This window comes from Falco rusticolus, chromosome 4 (genome assembly GCF_015220075.1).
Source record: "Falco rusticolus isolate bFalRus1 chromosome 4, bFalRus1.pri, whole genome shotgun sequence".
Lineage (NCBI taxonomy): Eukaryota > Metazoa > Chordata > Aves > Falconiformes > Falconidae > Falco > Falco rusticolus.
Window position 1 is genome coordinate 80,184,238 of NC_051190.1, and position 21,657 is coordinate 80,205,894.

The window sequence follows — 21,657 nt, forward strand, 5'->3', positions numbered from 1 at the left end:
TATATAAAGAGATAAGAAAAATATCACTTCCATATTTTGGAGCTTTTATCTCATTAGTGAAAAGCATTGATATTTACCAGCTTTTCCTCTTGTGGCTGCTGGGCATCTGGGACCAGTGAGATGGGTGACCAGTTTTATATTTGGATTGGATCAGATGGGGAAGCTTGGCTAGTGTGAAGCATCTTTCTTGCCAGGCTGAAGGGAGCACAGGCAAGCCTAACAATGAGCTACCAAGAAAATGTGTTCTCCATGGTCAGTGGAGAAGTATGTCTGTGCAGCGTGGGCGGAGAGGCAGTGGGAAAGGAGAAGAAAGGTTGAATTGCAGCTTTATAGGGACATATTCCTCAGCAATAACAATTGCTAGTTCATTATTTCCATTGGTTGTCTCTGCATTTTCCTGTCAATTCACATAAACTTCTCAAAGTATTATCCACTACTGTGAACCAGCACCAACTTCTTGGTGCCCTCTTATAATGACATTTCCACCTGTTCTCTTTTCTCTCCTAAAATACCAACGTGAAAGACCATAAAATATTATAGCTATAGCAAGGTAAATCTCCATCACCTCTCCATAAGCACTCTCTACATTTTAGGTCAAATTGTGCTTTGCTTCTGTCTGATTCATAAAATCAGATTATATATGCAGAGGTCAGGCACACTTTAAAAAAAACACCAATCACACACACTGACTATGTTTTCAGAAATTTTCTCTAAGGTTAAAATTAAAAGTGCTTCTGCAAGGTATTGAACATTGGCTTACTAATGACTTTTTCCTTAAAGAACAAAGAAATTGCAAGCATACAAAAAAGACTGGATTATACGTATTCACTGTTTCACTGAGAACTTCAACTTTCAGGAGCACTGAACATTACCATGCCTCTTCAGATCCTTGGGCAAGGCAATTAGTTCAATTAGAACACCATTTCTACCTTTTATATTGTTTGTATTTAGTATATGTGGCTTAAAGCAAAGTATTGATTTTTTTGCAGTCCTTACTCAAGGTCAAATTAAACACAAAAGGCACAAGCTGAAATCTGTAACTTGTGAGGTAGATAAGGCCAATAATATTGATTGTATCATACCACAGTAATCCTTTTTATTAAGGGGACTTAAAAACAAGTTTCCTATTTACATTTTCATGTTAAATGTCTGGGTCTTTAAAAACAATTCTGTGAATTTAATGTGACAATTTGAAGGATGAACTAAGACTTTTTTCTCATTTTACAGGATTCATTTATGACACAGTAAAACAGCCCTCCACCCAAAAATTTCAGGTCAAATCAAAGGCAAAGACATTAACAGTAGATTTTGAAAGGGAGATAAATCATTAGAGGGTTTTTTTTTAAAATGTAAAATGAGTACCAAGTAAAAGACATAATGGTATTGTGACTGAATAAAACAGCAACTTAATGCAGATATGTAATATTTAGATTATTAATTTTCTGGTATTATTCCCCATATTTCCATTTAAGGTAAATTTGGAATAAGTCTGCTGCTGAATAAAGCAACAAATGGCAGGAACCACGCAAATATTTAGGGGGAGAATAGCTGCCTCATGAACTTTATAAATGACCTCTGCTATCTGCTCTTCCAGCTTTGAATCTGTCCCGAGTGGTATATATTTACAGACTTGCTAAACTGTATTAAAATATTATCAAACTCACTTTACTAGCAGGTAATCTGTATTTAACCCTGGTCATATATTAAACTGTAAAATGAAATCATTGGGCCAAAGGGATCTCTTAAAAAAAACATTTATATGGGAATAAAGCCTCAAGAAGATTGTCAACTAATGTTCAAACTAATATTTCAGACTAATGCCCCGTCAGAGCTGCACGATGCTTCACCTCCTTGGTCTGCTTGTGAGAAGATGTACTTACGTGGGTTGTATTGCATTTCGATCCAAAACAGTATGTTTGCATGAAAATGCACTAATCCATATAGTACACATATAGTTTGATTGGGGGTATCATAAGGATCTTGGAAATGGTGCTGTATTGCACACCACACCCATATCCCAAGACTTTTATCTGGACTCAACCTGATGATAGGATGGAGCCAACTGGATTTAGTAGTCAGTCAGCTGTCAGCAGAATCACTACTGTAAATATCAACTGTAAAAATCAATAGTGAGAAAGGTATTATTATATAGTCCTCCTGTAGCTTCAGTTTTATATTTTTAAAAGATTAATTGTTCCCTCATGATAACACAAAGGAGGAGGTCTTTACCTCTTTGCCTGCAGTCATTGGTGATATACATAGAAAGCAGCAAAATCCAAAGCTAATTACAGCATGAAGATATTTTTTAAGATTTTTACTTTTTTGGGCCCACTTGTCCCACGTTGACTCTCACACAGATGACCTTTCTTGTCTGCATCCCCACAGAACAGGTGGCCTCCCCATTCCAGCTGGCAGAGGAGTTGAAAGCAGAGACAGACGTATCCTCTATGCACTGTCCCCATGGGCCAGTCTGCCAATGATACACAGTGCAAGAGTGCTCGTTACAGCTGCGCGTTTCCAGTAGGGCACTACTATTTGGGCACTGTATTCCGCCTGGAACAATAAAACAGGGCAAAAGTTCATGCAGTGGAAGGAAATAAAATGTGTTAAAAAAAAAAAAAAGAAAGAAATGCACTTTGAAATCTTGCTAGTTACATATTACCACTTTGATTCCATGAAAGAAACACTTTTTCATCCTCTTCATGTGCCCAATATTGACTTTGATAAACTTCAGTCAACAGACTACACAGAACAGACTGTACATAGACAGTAAATGTGAATGTGTATAATAAGGATACCAAAATAATCATAACTTCCATAACACACTACTATGTGCTTGGAGTAATATACAGCCTTTTTATTTTGGGGTTCTCTAAAAGAGACTGCAAGAGATCACATAAGGAGGTATGAAGGCTCTAGGCAGAAGAAATTATTAAATATTCTAGTTATGTATGTGTAGAGACCACTGATTATGTCTGATTCACGTATCAATTAGAAAGGTTTCTGGAGCTCTTGTCCTAGCTCCCAGTGGGTATTTATCCATGTTACATAATTACCAAAGAGGATGGCACAGCTGGCAATTTCAGGTCCAGATTGAAATAACAAAGGCTGTTGCAGGTTAAGATTAAAATGCATTCATGTGTCAATAATTGTGAAGAAAAGGTCAGATAATGCTATCTTTGTTGTGTCTGGTTTCAGATAGTATGTCCAGTTTCTTATATTCAAGCACTTCAAAGCTAATCTAGCCTCCCAATCCTCCACGAGTAAGGAAGAGGTCTTTCCTTCCAGGCTTGATCATAGGCTACTAGACATTTAGCCCTCTGACTAGACAGGTCTCTGGTGTTGCTAGACATACAGAATCTAGGCTTAAAAATTAATTTAAACATTCATGGCCCACGCAGGAACAATAGAACTATCTCCAAGTGATGGAAAGCCAGGGAAATTCTAAACAACATTTTAGTTTTTCCTACAAGACAAGAACAGTAAGAAGGATCACTGAAAGAGGAGCTTTTTATTAGTTACTGCAGATGAGTCATCCAACTTTTCTCCAAAAAGAAAAAAGCATGCTCACACCAAGCACATGTCAGAGAGTGTATTAGCCTTTGTATCCCAACACTGAACTTTACGTTGACCTCCTGCTCTACAGACATGCAAGAGGGAAGGGGTTTTAAGCACTTATTGTTGAGAGAAATTAAACAAACAACTAAATGTAATCAAATAAACAACATATGCTTCAAGTACTCCAACACAAGTCAAGTGTCAAAAGCACAAAAATACTTTATACCCCAAACTGCTTCTGTGGGCTGTCTAGACCTGCAGCAAACGTGAAGAAAGGGCCATTCTAATGAAAACACAAGACAAAATCCAAATCTCAAATTCTTTCCATAGAGATATTTTTTACTTCTGACTTTAGGTTAAAAATATTCATGCAACCAAGCAACAGTAAACATCTTATTAACTGAGATGTCATGCCAAAGACTAGGTAATCTTAAGTTTTGTAAAGGGGAATAATAAAAACTTTAAAAGGTGTGAATGTAATTAAGCAAGGACTGGAATTAAATTGTTTTTTGGCTCAAAATGGATGCAACTTAAGTCTATCAGAATTGCTTAAATATGTATCAATATGCAAAGCAACAAGGCAAAATGTCATATGCATTTTCCTAAAAAAGGAAATAAAACAACAATAGGTAAAACAAAATTATGTAGTAACTTTCAAAAAGTTATTCAAGCAGTTTCCTTCAGGAAATAAAAAAAGATCCCAGCTAACACCAGCAGATAGGAATATAAGCAATGAAATTAGGAAAGCAAGTGTATTTTGCAAAGAAAAAATAATAAAAGATAGCAAAGTCACAAATTATTTGGTACAGGAGAGACAACAGATTTATATAAAGAGTCTAGACATGCTCCCCCAGTACAAGGGTAATAAAAATGAGACTTTAGAAGAGATAATGAAGGTTACGAAATTAATTGTTTCCATATTATGTTAGCTCAAAAAGAAACACAAAGGTAATATTTAAGCAAATTCATAAATTAAAGGTGTGTGTGTGGGAAGAAATGGTTCCCCAGGAATGTATTCCATAACCACCAGCTCCTAAGGCATTTGAGAATAAAGTGACAACTTAGATTTAGTTTTGACAGCTGTGCAAGAATGTATATTCTGGGGGAAAAACAAGAGTGACATTGACTTGTAAATGAAAAACGTTGGGGCATGAATGTCTGAAGCTCAGTGGGAATCCAGTTCTGTTCAAATTAAACCAATAGTTAAAAAACTATGTAAAGAATGAACAAAATGTGGAAATAATATTGTGTAAATATAAACCACCTATTACTAGTACTAAATCTTTTTAATAATTAAAAATATACTCTTTGTTTACACATCAGTATGCCATATTCTCAAGAAAAACAACATTTCCTTGTGCTGCCTCAAATTAAAATAGGTACAGAAAAAGCAGAAGGGAGATTGGAAAACTGGCAGTTAGAGATGCCCTTTATATCATCTGCATAGGGGTAACAAGATCAGGGCTGATCAACTTTAAGACCATTTCACCAGATGAGGACAGGTTTGACAGGAATATAAAGATTAACAAGTATGACAGAAAAAAATAGACATAATTTTATCAGCATACGTGAAAAGGGGACATACAATACTAAATACATTATATATAATACGTGATCAGATGACTGTAAATAACTGCTTGGCAGTACTAAAAGTAATGATTTCAAGGTCCAAAAAGCAGCTGGAGCTGAAGCATTTCTTTTTGGTTTTGGATACTTAAGCAAAGCACACTTGGAATTGAAAGGCTACCTTTACAGAGGGACTTGCATATTACTCATAAAATAGCAGAGATACGAGAGTATTTTCCTTGAATGCTTTAACAGAAGTGTCATACGCTTAGATTGGTTTTCTGCCTGACCTGGAGCTGGTAATGGGTAAGACATCTCACTCTAGGATATCCAAGGATTGAATTTTATAGGTCTTCTTTGTGATACTGTCTTGATAACATCCCAATTTCAAAACGCTTAACATTTTTGAAAGCATTTAGGATTATTTTAATTAATCATTTTGATACCATTTATTTTACAAATGCATTTAATTTTATCTATGCATTTCACAACAGCTGGAATAATCTTAAAGTTTGAGAAAACAGATGCAACTGAAGTGCCTTTTATAAGTGAGGTGTTACTCATTTCTTCTTTGCCATAGGAACGGGGCAGGCACTCCTCGAGGCAGCTGTACTTCCCAAAGAGAAGCATGGTCAGTACAGACCACTAACATAAGAACAAAGGCTGCCCTGTTGGCGCAGGCCTCCCAGTTCTGCAAATATTACGCTTCCCCACCTAGTGCACGCTAGTTACACAGACCAAGCAGACCTGTCCTATCATACACAACAGGACAGGAGTTAGTGTGCACCCACAGGAGACGAGATGTCTACTCTCAAGTCCTTTCTTGGGCAAGAGTTGAATCCCAGACCCCACTCTACAGGCAGGAATCTGAACTGAGGGGCTCCTGAGCAAAACGGGAAGCACAGTAACATCCTCTCTCCCAGCTCACCTTCGCAGGCAGGTGCCAGGTCACTTTGCAAGTCTAGCCTGAAAATTCAGGTTCCCCAGGTCCAAATCTAAGTGGCTTTGTATTCCTGCTTCAGCTGAAATAATTAAAACTCATTAATCTCCCCATCTTCCCCAAAACTGATCCTTTGGTGAATAAGCAATTTGCTGGGAAAACAATTACTCAATTATATGCGTTCAGATTTAACTACCAAGGACTGTTACGTCAAGCCAGGAAAACATAAAAATTACAATCAAACCAAGCAAGTGTAAGAGTAAATACATTAAAAAGTCATAACTCCTCTTTTGTAACTATGAAGTCAAAATCCACTGAAATTTTAACAGGAATAAACTTTTAAAGCACATCAGCCATAATTTGCCTAGAGTTGAGAAGAAACTCCTTTGATCCAGCTATTCCTTATATGTTCAGTAAATCAATCTTGCAGCTACATGAGAAGTATGAGGTTTTGGCCCCCATCTAATAGAATACCAGATGAGATGGGCAACTGGTATTCTATACTAACTCAGTCACGTTTAATAGTCTGTTATGTATGATGTCACACTAAATAGTCCTTCTGGCATTATACTTTGCTAATCTATGAACATACAATAGTCACAGTAAGACATTGCATGCATATGAATCCCTGCCCTGAGAAAATTCACACAAAATCATCCTTCACTCTCATTTTACTAAGTTAATCTTTTAAATCAGATTATTTTCTCCTTTGCATTTGACTTATGGGTGGTTTTTTTTTTAATCTTTACTTTTCCAAAATCAGTGTCTGTTATTTACTACTGATAAAACCTGGAATATATCCACATTAGTGTCATGCTGTATGACACTGGTTTGGCAGTGGCAATCAATGGCAGTGTATAGTCAATATAGAATCAATCTGCATATCTATAATTTACTAAAAAATGGAGACTCATTTAACATTTTTTAGTCTCAGGGATTGGACTATGTAAAGTAGTCTTAATGCATACTACTGATTTTGTAAGATTTATTGTAAGCAGGAAATAAAAAATGAACAGAACTATTAAACAGGAAAAAAAATAAAACAAACCAAAAATAAACAAACCCTACATTCAACAGAGAAAGGCTGAGCTGTATATGATGTTTTTACTAGACTTATGCAGAACAACAATATAATGTATCAGGTAACATCATTATGTCCTTTGCTGTCATTTTGTATTTTGAGACAGTGACTTCCCTGAGTTTCTTACTGTACCATGAAGATGTGTTTGACAGTGAAACAAATGAGCTACCACTACAGGCAGGCTCACAGACAGGCAAAATTATAAATCACTTCACCTTTCAAACCTTCAAGCTGAGGACAATGATCTCAGAAAAGATATCAAAAATTGGTTATTGTGACACCAGTTTCCACATGGAGTCATCTCACAAACCACAAAAAGCCTTTGTCTTGAGGAAAGAGACTCTTCTGTCCACTGAATGCATGTAAATAAGCCCATCCCAGATGTGCATAACCACACTGTGCTTGAGGCTCTGCAGCGTATGCTTTGGCCACAAGGAAGAGGTGTTGTTCTGAATGATGAAATGCTGATGAGAGGGTGTACAGCCAAGGTCAGCTCCTGGCTTGAGCCAAAGTCAGTGTGGTGCTGGAGGGGCAGTCAGATCCCAGAACTCATTAGAAAACTTTGTCACTACTTCAATTTACATACAGCTTCAATTTTTCCTGTGAAGCTATTCTTGTCGCCAAGGAATTATTACAACACTACTGAATTATTCCTATTCTAAGTCATCCAAGAAAATAGATTATACTGTGGCTGTTTCCTGGGGGCCAGTTATGCTGACTTGATGGTTTCTTCAAACCAATTCAGCAGCACAGATAGCTGGGAAGTAAGAAGAAAAATAAGGTCTTAAGTGTGAAATTATATAGTCTATCATGGACAGCTATCTGCCAAAATTAACAAGCAAACTAAAGAATATAGTATTTTTTTATTTCAAAGAGGAGAGAAACTGAACCATCACAGACAATACTTTGATAAGAAGCCACCTGAAATCCAGATAAAAGAACTTATTTTATATGTATCTACAGACCCTCAAAAATTTCAGTGGCATGTTAATGTTTAAGTGTCTCAATGAACAAGAATTAGGCACTTCACATACTGTGAAGGATTGCAAGGTTCTTTGTGTATATAATGCCTGCAGTGCTTTGATCTCCAGCTTGCGGATTGAATTCTCCATGACTAGCAGGAGGATGCATGGGATCAAGGACTCACAGTAATAAACCTGGACTCCTTATGTCACCCTAGAAGCCAAGATTAGCCTTATTCATAGATTGGCCAATAGACCTGCACATTCTTTCATTAATTAATGTCCAATCCTGATAGCATAGGAATTGTATATGTTTATGTACAATGTATTTGTCCTATTGTGTTCTGAATAAAACCTCTTACATATCATGGCTGTATTATAAAGGAATTACTATGAAATGGTTTACCTAACCTGGTCTGCCTCTCATACCAACAGTTCAAATAAAGGTTCAAAAATCCAGAAGGGAACACCTGTGGGACTGTTCACCGAAACAGAACTGACAGCTATTTTCAGAATTCAGTTTTAATTGTAAATGGAGTTATTGGTCTTTCATTTAGGAGACTTGGGATTTTAGTTATACGTGACGTTTACAGAGTTTTCATTAACAGTAATGTACGTTTTTATAAGCTCTGAATAGAAATGAAAACTGCATGTTTTCCAAAAAAAGGTTCATGTGGAGCTTCCTTTTTTATACCAACAGAATACAGATGTTCAGATGCATTAATATATTCTGTGCCCCCAAAACATAAAACAACCTCCAAGCACCAACTACACAATTAGTGCTTTATTTTTTTGGAAGCTGGATGATCTCTGTCATGCAGTTCTGGAGGTGAAAAGTCATTCAGTTATTTGTCACACAGTGAATGACTAAAAGGCGTAAGAGATGTATGAGGAGAAAGATGACAATAAGTCTAATTTCAGTGAAGCATAAAAGATAAAAGCTAAATTGATACCTTTTGAATATAATATAAGCAAAGGTGAAAAGGACCTTTCAGCTAGAGTTTTAATGATATACTAAGTCTGAGAAGGTTCTTTTATTTATTTATATATTTTTATTCTCTGGAGTTTGCACAGAGTGCAAAGGAGCATAGTGTTGAAGATACCTGACCACGATGCCAGTGGGAAAAAAAGAACAGAATAACCTCACCTCAGAATCCTGGTAAAGGGGTCAGGGTTTGAGCAAAGCTGAAGCACTACAACACCTAAGTAATGAGTCATCTTTCTCAGCAGTATTTTAGAGATCTCTTCACTACCACCTCTGTGGTTTGAGATCTGTCAGTCTTTGTGATCACTCTCTGCTGGTTCTGATCATTGCAAACCAGACATAAATAAAATTCACATACCTAAAATTCAGGCTGTTTAACCGCTTTGCTGCACCTGTAGGCTTGTAAATTATCCCAAGCTGTGTTAAGTGTCAAAGTCAAAATAAAATGAGTACGTTTTAAAAAGAAGCATTAAGAAAGTGGAACCATTTTCTGGAGTATTTCACTTCTGTGGCATGCTTGCCAGGATGTTAAATGTCTGTCTCCGGTACAACTGCATAAGCATATTGAAAATCTATTATCTTGACCTACACAGAAATGCAAGAAGCACATGAATATATGTTTATTTGAATTATCATATGAAAATGTGTCTCTGTGTTTCCCGCAAAATGAGTCCATTTGACACACCATAAAAAAAGGGACAAGATAAAACCAATTTTGTTTATTATTTTAAGAGCATTTCTCTGTTACATAGATCCATCTAAGTAATTTATTATTTGAATCGCCTACTAAAATGAGTATAGTTCTGATTGTCTCTTACACTTCTAGCAAAGGTCCTCTTTCAGGGAAAAGTTTGAATATGTCTGCTATGCTACATATTTTAATTTTATTTTTTTAAAAAAATTATCAAAATCCTGTCAAATACACAGTATACTTTTAGCAATGAAGTTAAATGTTTTTGCAAACAGAGAAGTGTTTTGGTATACGATGAAGTCTGCCCCTTTCTTTTTTCATTTCTCAAAACAGATATTATGTTTCACTACTTCTATACCTTACAGCTTTCACTTTTCAGTTAAATGTCAACTTCACTTGAAGTAATAAAATGCTTAACAGTTTCAAAGAACTAAAGCGTGCACATAATCCTTTTATATTGAATGCACATGACTTTACTGTCAGAAATACATGTGAGTAAAAGGTTTTTGAGAACTCTTTGGTGCCTATGCCTCCTGGCTCCCAGTGTTTCAGAAGGCATTTTACCCTAGCACACCTGACATGGCCATTTTAGAACCATGATACATATAGAATGCATTTGGTCTATTACCCACCACAATGCTTAAGAACAAAATCTGTTATAGGAAACATGGAAAATCATCAAAGAATAGATATGAACCTATGTGTAAAACCTTTCTTCTTCTTCATATTCCATCTATGTCTTCTCTTTGCATTTGCTGCGGATGCTGCACAAGGACCATTTCAATGGATGGAAATCATTCACTAGTGAGGATTTGCAGGGTAAAACCAGATTCTGACTATGAATAAAAATGTTAATATGGTAACATTAGTTACCAGCCTAAGCCAAGAAGCTACAAAACCCATTTGTTAGTAACTGAATCCATTACAATTCTCATCTTTTCAGCATTTACATCCTTCAAAACTGGACCTAAACCAGGGTTACTAACAATCCTCTATAAACATCTTTCATAGAAGCCAGCAAAGGATAAATTGTTTACCTTGTTTAATTTTAATAGAAAACCATATATTCAAAATCAAAACAGTAACATTATGCAGAATAACAAAAAAATCACAACATTGACTGAAATAAGCAAAATAAAGTCTCCTCTTTACCATGAGTAAATGTAGGATAAGCATTTAAATAATATTTCAATATTTAAAAAATAGAACTCCATCTAATGATTTGTTTCTGTCAATCAAGAAATTACCTTGGCATTACAAATACAGTTGAAAATTCACAAACAAGAGTCTGCAAGAGTATGCAACCTTACCTTCACCTGCATATGCCAGAATGGAGCGGGCACGCATCTGCTTCCCTTCTGTGGTCTTGCCGGAGCAGGTGTGTGAGCAGGAGGACCATGCAGACCACATGCTGAGCACACAGTCCTTTGGGCATGGAGCTTCACAGACAACCGGGATTGGGTAGATAGCATCTCTACAAAGCTGTCTGTCAACCTCTTCTCCTGGGAAAGAAAAGGCCAGTAGCAGTCTATCATTTGTTAAATTAACTAAAAATGAGCAATCTAGACCAGATGGGCACACAAATAAATTAGATTCTGTTCTTGTATATAAAAAAGGTAAATAGATTTTCTAGTAAAATAACTTGTCTCCTTTGCCTTGATTCTAGAAGAACATGCTTAAACCTAGTTTAATTTGATATTCTGCTGGAGTGAATGCCAGCCTGGGTGGTCTTTAGGCTTTCATTGTGTTAATACATATTTGATTCCACAGAAAATCCTAATGCAAATAACAGAGTATATAATACACCTATGGAAAACTGTGTACATGGAAATGTGTGTACAGTAATCACCGAGTCTTCATCCACATTTGTGGGAGAAAGGAAAAAGTATCCTAACTTCCAGCTTAGCCAGTTTTATAACCCACAATTCATCCTTTGAATTGCACCTATGTGAAGAGAGTTGTAGTGAGCTGCAGTCAGCATGTCTTTCTGAGTTAGAAAAAATCTTCATTTGACAGCAAACCAGTAACACATCACTCTTTGTGTCATGGAAATATAAAAAGATCTATGCACTTGTATTCTGCCACATCAATGTGCACATTTCATTATAATAAAAAGATCCAGACTGGTATAAACCATTTAATGAAATACTAGCTAATGTTTAAGTTAGCAGGGCTCCTTTTGTTTTCAGTAAAGAAATTGTGGGAGAACTGTATCTGGAGATCTGAATAGCACCCTAATCACAACGTGGCTAGTTTTGTATGGTAACATATGATTTCCTGATCGAATCAGTTAATATCCATTAAGTGAGGAATGAAAGAATAACCACATATACTGAGGTCATTAAGTCTCACTGACAGTGACAAAAGCCTCAGGATAAATCTTCACTTTGAAGCAGATGATGGAAAAAATGAAGGAGAAAGATTGGGATTCGCTGTTTTAGAGTTATAGCCTTGTTATCATACAAACCAATTACAGAACATGCTTGCAATGAAAAGCACCAGGATCTGAGGACTAGCAGAGAAAGTAATGCTGGTTACAAGAAACTGTGAAACAGTTGCATCTAAGAGCATGCTGGGCTTCTGAGGCCCTGTTAGTCATGTACAATCAAGGCACAGAAAGAGCAAGTTCATTTGTAAACATGAAACTTTTTTTTTTAAATTTTCTGAGAAGCATAACTTTTCAAAGCATCTGAATGCCTTTTGTGCTATATGATCCTTGCTGTACTAGGGCATAAAAGCTTCTGTTGAATTATGATTCATCTATCGAAACGTTATTGAAGCATATGTGATCTTGATGAGACTGAACAGGAATGTCTATAGCATTGCACTTGCTACGATCCATCATGTCAACCCTTTTGTTTTAATAGCCAATGTCAACAAAATAGTGTCTCATCAGGATCTGCAATGAACGTAAGCCTTCAATAAAAAAACACGTTTGTTAGAAATAATTATTAAATACTCTAAAATGTAATGATAAAGACATCAGCCAGTGTTAATAACTACCACCTGGATTCTGAAGAGCTAATTCAGTGAGAAATATGCATTGTGTACATGAAGCCAAAGATCTATAAACACTGCCTCACCCAAGTCTCAAATTAGCCTGTTATTGCTTAATAATAATAAAATTAATCAAACTAATCTAAGCAGAAACTATATTTCATCAATCAAGGTTTAGAGTCTTACAACCTTTCAAATAAGAATCTCTAATAAACTGAGTTCCTCAAAATAGGGCTTTCTTTAGTACTAGAGACATGAGTCCCAGAACTATTAACAACAAAATAATTTATAAAAGAGGAAAAGATGAGGGCCATCCATCCAATATTACAACCTTTTAACCAGTGTCAAATATTTTATTCATACAGAATCTTTAGGCACAAAAGAACTGCAAACATCAATCTTCCTTGGCTCTGCAAACCAGGTGAAGTCCTGCAGCTCATGCTTTTAAAATAGCCTGAAGTAGTCATAGTTATCTGAATTATAAAGACCTTTGAGATCAAGTCAGTCTCGACAGCTTTATTTCCCTATATTAAAAATACAAATCTGATCTTTGCCAAAGGCCTCATAGGTCTCCCACATCAAGTTCTTCTTCCCTCACTGGACTCAATTTTTGCATCAATTGCTCCTTCTCTTGTATCACAGGTCATCACACCCTGACACCAATTCAGGAGGGATTCCTGCCTGCTTCGTCAGAACAGCATGTTTGGGTTGAAGGACAAGACAGGGGAGCAGACTGCAAACTTCTTTTCCAAAGAATAGAAAAAAAGCTAACAAAGGGGTGAACCTTACTCTCAAATTAGTCCATTGCCAGGTAAGACTCAATGAGGTAAACTTATAGGTGGCTTTCAGGCTTTGCAAGAAATTACAATAAAATATGTCATAATGTAAACATAATACTGTAGCAAGCTTATTTATTGCCTGCCAACTGAAGCAGTATTAACTTGAAACTGAAGCTAAATTTTGGGTCACAATGAAAAATTGTGTTAAATTAGTTTCAGTCTGTTTATATTTAAAACAACAACAAAAAAAAAAGCGCCTTCACTCTTTCCCAAAATCAAAGCCCTCTTATTCTTTGCTTTTCCAGAGAAAATATTCTAGAAATATGTAGCTTCCATATTAGCACTTAGCTTTTGTCAACTGTCCAATTCTTATCTGATGAATTCAAAAGCATAGAAATGTAGTTGGAAGGAATGTTTTATAATGGATACTTCTTATCTTCAGGGAAATATTTTATGTAAACTAAATTGTTTCTGACATTTCACTAATGGTTTTATGAACAACTTGACCTTTGTTGCCTTCCTCTTTAAAGTGCATAGTGTAGTCAGCTACCAGGAACCACTCAACCATAGGCTGGGAACAATGCCAATGTAAAGACTAAAGCTACTTAGAAAAAGTCCCATTTGAAAAAGTTTGTCACATATAGTCTGACAACTTGTTGGAGTGAGTCCAGAGGAGGGCCACAAAGATAATCACAGAGCTGGAGCACCAGTCTGGTGAGGCTGAGGGAGCTGGGCTTATTCAGCCTGGAGAAGAAGGTCCGGGGAGACCTAGGAGCCTTCCAGTACCTGAAGGGGACTACAAGAAAGCTGGAGAGGAACGTTTTACAAGGGCATGTGGTGATAGGACAAGGGGTAATGGCTTTGCACTGAAACAGGGTAGATGTAGATTAGGTATTAGGAAGAACTTCTTTACTGCGAGGGTGGTGAGGCGCTGGAACAAGTTATCAAAGGAGTTGTGGATGCCCCATCCCTGGAAGTGTTTAAGGCCAGGCTGGATGCAGCTTTGAGCAACCTAGTTGCTGGTCTAGATACTGGAACTAGATTATTTTTAAGGTCCCTTTCAACCTAAACCATTCTATGATTCTATGATTTTATTTGAACTTTATAGGTATACATTTATGTTGAAGACAGAACTCCAGAAACATGACTGAAAGGCCCCTGCCCTGAGTTACTTATGCTGTAAGCAACAGAATGACAAAAAAGTAAACAGCAGAAAGATGAAAACAGAATGTGACATCTCCATCAAGAAAACTCTTCACCATTTATTAGTCGATCTGTTCATTAATATCTGGAATCTAGCAGTAGTCGATATTCAGAAACAGTGTCTAAGTAGTTGGACGATATTTCTCTCTTATGCAACAGATGCATATTTTAGGCTAAAGTCTCCAAATTGCACTAAAGGGAGTGACTGCATGTAGAAATGGCATGAGGCAAAAAAGGGTCTAGTTTTCAAGAATTTTAAATGTCAAAAACGGTTTAAACCTTTGCTGGGATTTTTTTACTGATTTGTATTGTCAGCGAAGAGTGCCAAGGAGAGAGCCTTTCAAACTCAAATCCCTTCCTTGAACTGTTACGCTGGAACCAGCTAATAATCAGCAGAGTCACTACATTCAAACCTCCTTGTGGTCACCTCCTTTGTGTGAAGACCCTCTAGTATGGTTGCACACACCACAAACAGTATTGAAATACTGAACTATGTAACTGCTTAGAAAAAAGAAAGAACAACAAAAAATCCCCAAACATAATAAGAACCCACAAATCTCCTACTGAATAGGTAGATTATTTACAGATTAGAAAGAAAGCTTGTGAGTAGCATTTAGGAGGAACTGGTTAACTATTTAGTGTCAGACTGTATTCATATCGCCATTCTTGTTTTTATTACATTCACAAAGCAGATATGGTATCCATGAAAATTTGGTCTAGATGTTAAAGGTTGGGCTAGACTGCAGAAGATCTACATTCTGTGTTTAATACAGTTGAATCATGTCACTCCTTTGTGGTTTTGTTTACTCATCTGTAAAATGTGTCTGATATTTAACTTTCTTGTAAAATGCTTTAAGATCTTTCCAATGGAAAGCATTCCCAGAGTATCGCTCAAGAGACATGGTAAGGAAACCCTCTGCTTATTGTGCATCTTTTAATATGATGCATGCTTCAGTGCACAGTAAAAAATTGCTGTCAAATTCTGACCTGTAGCAAATGGAAAGGCAAATACTTAACAGAGGGCAATTTTTTTTTTTTAAAAAAAGCCTTAAACTGAACAATAAAATCACTGTGAAATTCACTAAGGCATAGAGAACAACTGAAAAAAAGTCATCATAAAATAAAAATGCTGCTGGAGTCATACACAATAAGGCAACGAACTTGGTCTCAGTCCTGTACCTGGAAACCAGCTGTAGTCTCTGAAAGGCTGAATTATAACCTGATATAAACTAAGTAAAAATTTGACAATAAAATCACAATCAATGGGATCAACTCAAGAGAGTGCTTTGAACATTAACATTGTTTAAATGTCTGTGTAATCAGTAAAGGACAGGACTATCACAGTGGGAAAACAAATCTTGCAGTTATATTTTAAATTTCACAGAAGTAATAATAGCAACTGAGCCCAAATGCTACAACTACAGACTTCAGACTCTCTATTGCTTAGTTGAATGTGTTCAAATCTACTAGTATATCTGCAACTCTAAGGAAAAAAAAATAAAAATGGTTCAGTTAAGCCAATATTTTTTTGTGGCTCCTAGTAGCCACATATGATAGTCTGGTTTTAAGTACAACAGACCACAAGAAACTATGAAGCATCATTCAAGTGGTCTTAAAATGGCACATTTGAAATAAAGATGTAAAAATACAAAAGGATGGAAAAGCCTGACAGTTCAGAACACTGCATGATCTAGATATAATTGGTACACATACCAGGGTATATACTGTGTTGTATGTAAGTTACTATATCAGTTATCGGCACCACTTTCTCAGCTGATGCCTCTCTTACCAGCTTTCTTTTCCTGCCAGTGAAGCTGAAAAGGAGGCACATGATGTGTCATCCACTGGAAAACTGGTGGGCACCTGAAATACTTGGTAAGGCACCCCAGAGCTCAATTTTTAAGGTACTCTGTATTTGTAGGTAAAGGCGGCCTTGTTATTAAACTGCCTTCAGTAATGCCTCAAAGCATAGAGGCTGCAGGAAGAAAACACAGTCAGTTTGCACAATGTTAAAATCTGTGAGCTGCGCTGGATGCCATTTACTGTTTCCTTCCTGCCCTGTGTAGAAAAATAATTAACAGGAAAGCGTTGCACTGCCTCCTGTATGGGTTGTAAAGGCTGAAATGGCCAATGACACTGTTATTTGCCTTGAACTCCCATGCAGTTTCCCCATACGAATTCCTCCCACAGGAGCATCTATATGTGTCCTTACACTGACTCCCTCGTCAATCTTCAAACGTGTTGAATGACCTCCTCAGACTGGCAGAGGAGCAGAAGCTGCTGTGTGGACTCTGCCCATCAAGAACAAAATACGCTTATCCATATTCACAACTTAGTAAAACCATATCTGTGGTACGTGCTCTGTCCTGTTTTTCATATGGAACTAACTTTAATGACTCTCCATACCCAAAGTTAGTAAAGCACATGCTTCTCCACTAAAAAATTGTACATGTTACAATTTGACAATTTTTGCATTATTCCTGTAGATAAACAAAGATAGTTTGACTAGAATAGGGGAAAACTAATTTTTTTTTTTTTTTACATATTCTTACAATTGTGAATTGGCTAAATGTCTGTTATGACTATAATTCAGGGCAGAATACAAGCAAGAAAATATCAGTCAAAGATCTAATTGTTTCAAAGTTACAAGAACATCATGACTAGACTGTAATAGTATAGAAAAAAACATTAATGAATTTAACTGTCACTATTCTAAATGAAATAAAATAAACTTCAAGAAAACACCTGAAATAAGAGAAAACTTATAAACTTCTCCAAATTTGAATTTCTATACTAGACTTCCATTAGCAATAACCTTGTCTACACATTGACTGATTAATGTAATACAAAATGGGAAATTCTTCACATTACAGAGAGCTATTAAATTATCAAAACCCATACATTTTTTAGATGCTAAGACATCTTATATCTGCAAATAAGCAGACAGTAATCAATCACCAGGATAAACTAACTTTATCATTTTCATTTTTAATACTATTGCATTTCTTTCAGATCACTAAGCAATTACCAGTGCCCAAAGTTCATCACAAAAGGAAAAATCCTGCCTGCCTAGCATGAACTGTCACAGCAAATTAACTTTTCCTTCTAAACCATGGTGCTGCAGCAGTAGTGTGGATTTTTATTTTTACAATGATCAGATAAGGTAGAGAACTATGTTGTGAAGTATGCATAAGAAGAAGCGGGGACCCATAATACTTTCATTCCATTTCTACCCTTTTGCATAATCAGGTACTTGGATCTGTCTTCCTCAAATGTCCTTATCTTACTCTGACTATCAGAACTGCTGAGTGGAAATTCAGTCTTATACCTTGACTGAATTTTTTGGGGCAATTCTATTTGGTTTATTGTTTGGTTGTGGCTTTTTTTCTTATACAAGAGGATCTTTCTGAAGAAAGCTTTTTCTTAGCATATGCCTCTAATTAAAATGAATACACAGCTGTGGAAGGCTGACCCAGATTTTTCAATAGGGAGAATTTAGAAGTTAATCTCTGAAAACCTAATCAAATAAGCCACAGAAAGAGGAAAAATAATATTTATATGCAATTCATCACTTACATCTTGTTTAGCCCAACAATCTCAGGAGTATTTAGCAGAAAAAACATAGCACATGCAACTGAATTTGAGAGATCAATTTTTGTTCTTGAATCAGTTCAATACATGTATATAATACATACTTTGATAGACATTAGGAAACTTTAGATGTTTTATTAATCCCAGTAGCCTTCACAACATCTTGATGGTGTTTATTCATATCCGCTCCAAAGATAAAGTCTGTCAATGTAAGCTTTAATACTAGTAAAATGGCAGTGTCCTTCAAAACAGTACCAATACTATGTTATCTTGTATGTAATTATTTTATGTATGTATATTTCTTTATAAATATATTAATATATTTATGTTTATAAATATCCCATATATAAATGTATTTTGTGTGTGTGTATATATATATAAAATATGTATTAAAAATGTATTATTAATATATTTATGTAACTGTTTTGGTTCTTGAATGACCAGATGTCAAAAAGTCTCTCTGTATGAGACAGACTGATAAATTTTCAATATTTTAAATAATTTTAACCTCTCTAATTATTGAACATAGAGCAACATTAAACTATAATTTATATTCTCAATATATCCTACTTCATTGACTCTGAAGATTTTCAACAAAAAATGTGAGAAGATGGTGCATTTTTCTCTTGTATTATTCTTACCAAGTGAAGTTTCTGCATTCATTTCTATTGCTTAGGTGCCTAACTGGTTAAATCAGTTGCTAATTCCCTTATCACATGCCTTTCTCTCAATTGCTTTTTCTAAGTAGCATTTGCATTTAATTAAGTATGTCTTAATTAGTTGATAGTTAATATTCCTGAAGTCATTTTCTTCCAAGAAGCCTAAGTAGAAATGACACTAATTTCAATGAAGACAAATACACTAGTTTCTTACATCTGTTCATTATGCAAAAATGAAAGTTGGTCTAATAGTTTAATAATGTGAAAACACTGTAGGATTGTAAACTATTTGATTTGGTGATTTGTATGTGAAAATTTACTGTGGTTTTGGTTTCAATGTAGTATTATATAATCTATTCCTGACTAGAAGAAAAATTATAAACATGATACTTTGGCCACTTACTCAAACATCATGAATCTCATAAACATGGATGGATTCATTTTTTTTAAATGAGAAACTTGCTAGCACAAGCACATATACCTCCATCTTATTTATAAGTTTAACATGACTGCTTACACAAACCAGTGACACACAGGAAAAGCCACTGACTACTCCCCTTTCATGTGCAAATCCTGGAAGATATTAATACCTTTTAAAATATAATCCTATATTTCAAAATGTGGGTTTGGCTTTTTTGTTAAGCAAATGTGCAATGAAAAATGACTGATAATAGCAGGAACTAATACTATACAACAGGAAAATAGCTGGAGCTTAGAAACCCATCATATCCAGTGTTTCTCAAATCAAAGATAATAGCATGCCAACACACTTAAGTTAAAAACATGATTTTTTAAGATTTTCTATTCCTTAGCAAGAAAAAACAATAATTTCATGTTGATGACTATGTGCAATTTTTGTAATGCGTTCACCTTATGGGAAAAGAAATTTTGATGAGAGGGAAGACAGTGGCTTCAAGAACTCCCACATTCATGCAGAATCCTAATTCCAACAATAGTACCTGAACACTTCTGCTTCTCTGTAACCAAACCAGCAAATGCTGCTAGTACACCTCAGCTGCAGCTTAAAGAGTAGCATGCATTTGCCCACCCTCCCTACAAGACAGCGTATTAGCAGCTATGTAGAAAGAATGCAGAAGCAGGTAACCCGCTGCGAGTGGTTTATAAGAAAGCTGAAAGATGGGAAAGGCATTCTGCTACAGAGGTAAGGCAGTTCCGGTTCCAAAGCTTTTCCCTGTCCTTAAACTCAGCCAAAGGTTCAATCATGCAAATTTCAAGAAAATTGAGTTACTGCTAAGAAAACCAGTTTAGTATTCCTTAAGGCATCAAGTAAAGGTAAAGCTCTGCACCGTATACAAAACAGTTACATTAATAACCAAACCTGAAATTACACTCCTTACTTTGAAATAATGACAGCAGTAAAGGTACAACTCTGAAACAAAAATTAAAAAAATATTTTAAACAAGTATATTTCCTGCTGGAATTACTACAGATGGGAAGCATCTTTGAATGTTCTTCGTATGTAACTGCTGAAAAATAATGAACTCACACTTTCAGATACAATATTAATGCTTCAAGTAATCCCATTTTCATGTCTGGTAATAGAACATATGTAATTCCATTTATATTAGAGTCATCTATCAGGATTACAGTCATGTAGATACAGTCTAAATTTGACAGAGGGAAATAAAACCAGGGAAATTAATAGTATTTCTTCATCAAAAAAAGTATTTTTAAGACGTAAAATTCAGTGTCATCTGGCCAGATTAAACAACAGTATGACAAAATATTATTCCATAGTTATGTCAACTCAGAAATATACAGTAACCTGAGGTATTTGGCTGGGGAAAAAAAACAACAACCAAAACTTGCATTTTTTGTTAAAGTACAAACTTCTTAGTTATGCTTGAACTCATTACTTAATGAGAATGAATGGAAGAAACTATTCTGCTCTCTTTGTCATCTTGACAAGAACATTTTATGGTATACACTTTCAATCTTAACCTCTTATTCCTTAATCTTATCTCTTATTTTTCACTATTCTTTGCAAGATTTACTCAGGTTGAAAAACTAAATTACACACATTTCACCCAGAAAATATGGAAAAAGCTTTTCCAATTATCCACATATTTTTTACATAATTTTGTATGTGGTGATGGTGATGGAAGTCACAGTATCAGTTCCCCCAAGCATACATCAACCACTTGGCTACCTGTGAAACTCCCAATTAAAATAAATAATAATAAAAAACCCATATATATATATATATATATATATATATATAAAAATATATATGAGGCCAGTTCCTTCACTATACATACTGAGGCACACTGAGGGCATCTTACACCACTAACTATGGCTTAAAAAGTAACACCGCCTTTTTATCTCTAACACAACCCTGTAAGTTACTGAGTGCATATTTTGTATTATGCATCAAAGACTAATGGAAAACTCTTCTTGCAGATGACACCTTCTTTGAATTTTCACTGCTGATACCACTGAATATCCAGCAGCATGAAGAGGCTGTATCGGAACTATTAGTGATAAAATGAGCATCGCTGAAAAGGGCTGATCTAAATAGGCATACAGAAGAATTAATCCAAATTAAATAAAATGAGACTTTGCAAGAGATTAGTTAAACTGTATTAACATTTTGCATTGCTATCCTTATCCAGAATGAAATAGAA

The 21,657-nt window shown here is 35.6% G+C and overlaps 1 protein-coding gene across 2 annotated transcripts in view; it reads right to left on the reverse strand.

The window, feature by feature from the left end:
• THSD7A (thrombospondin type 1 domain containing 7A) overlaps positions 1-21,657 on the reverse strand; it is a 287,802-nt gene that overhangs the window by 64,028 nt on the left and 202,117 nt on the right. For both annotated transcript variants that reach the window (XM_037383975.1, XM_037383974.1), the window contains exons 10-11: positions 11,094-11,285; positions 2,319-2,553 (exon numbers count right to left, since the gene is read on the reverse strand). In XM_037383975.1, coding sequence (XP_037239872.1) covers positions 2,319-2,553; positions 11,094-11,285 — 427 coding nt within the window. The remainder of the gene's footprint in view (positions 1-2,318; positions 2,554-11,093; positions 11,286-21,657) is intronic.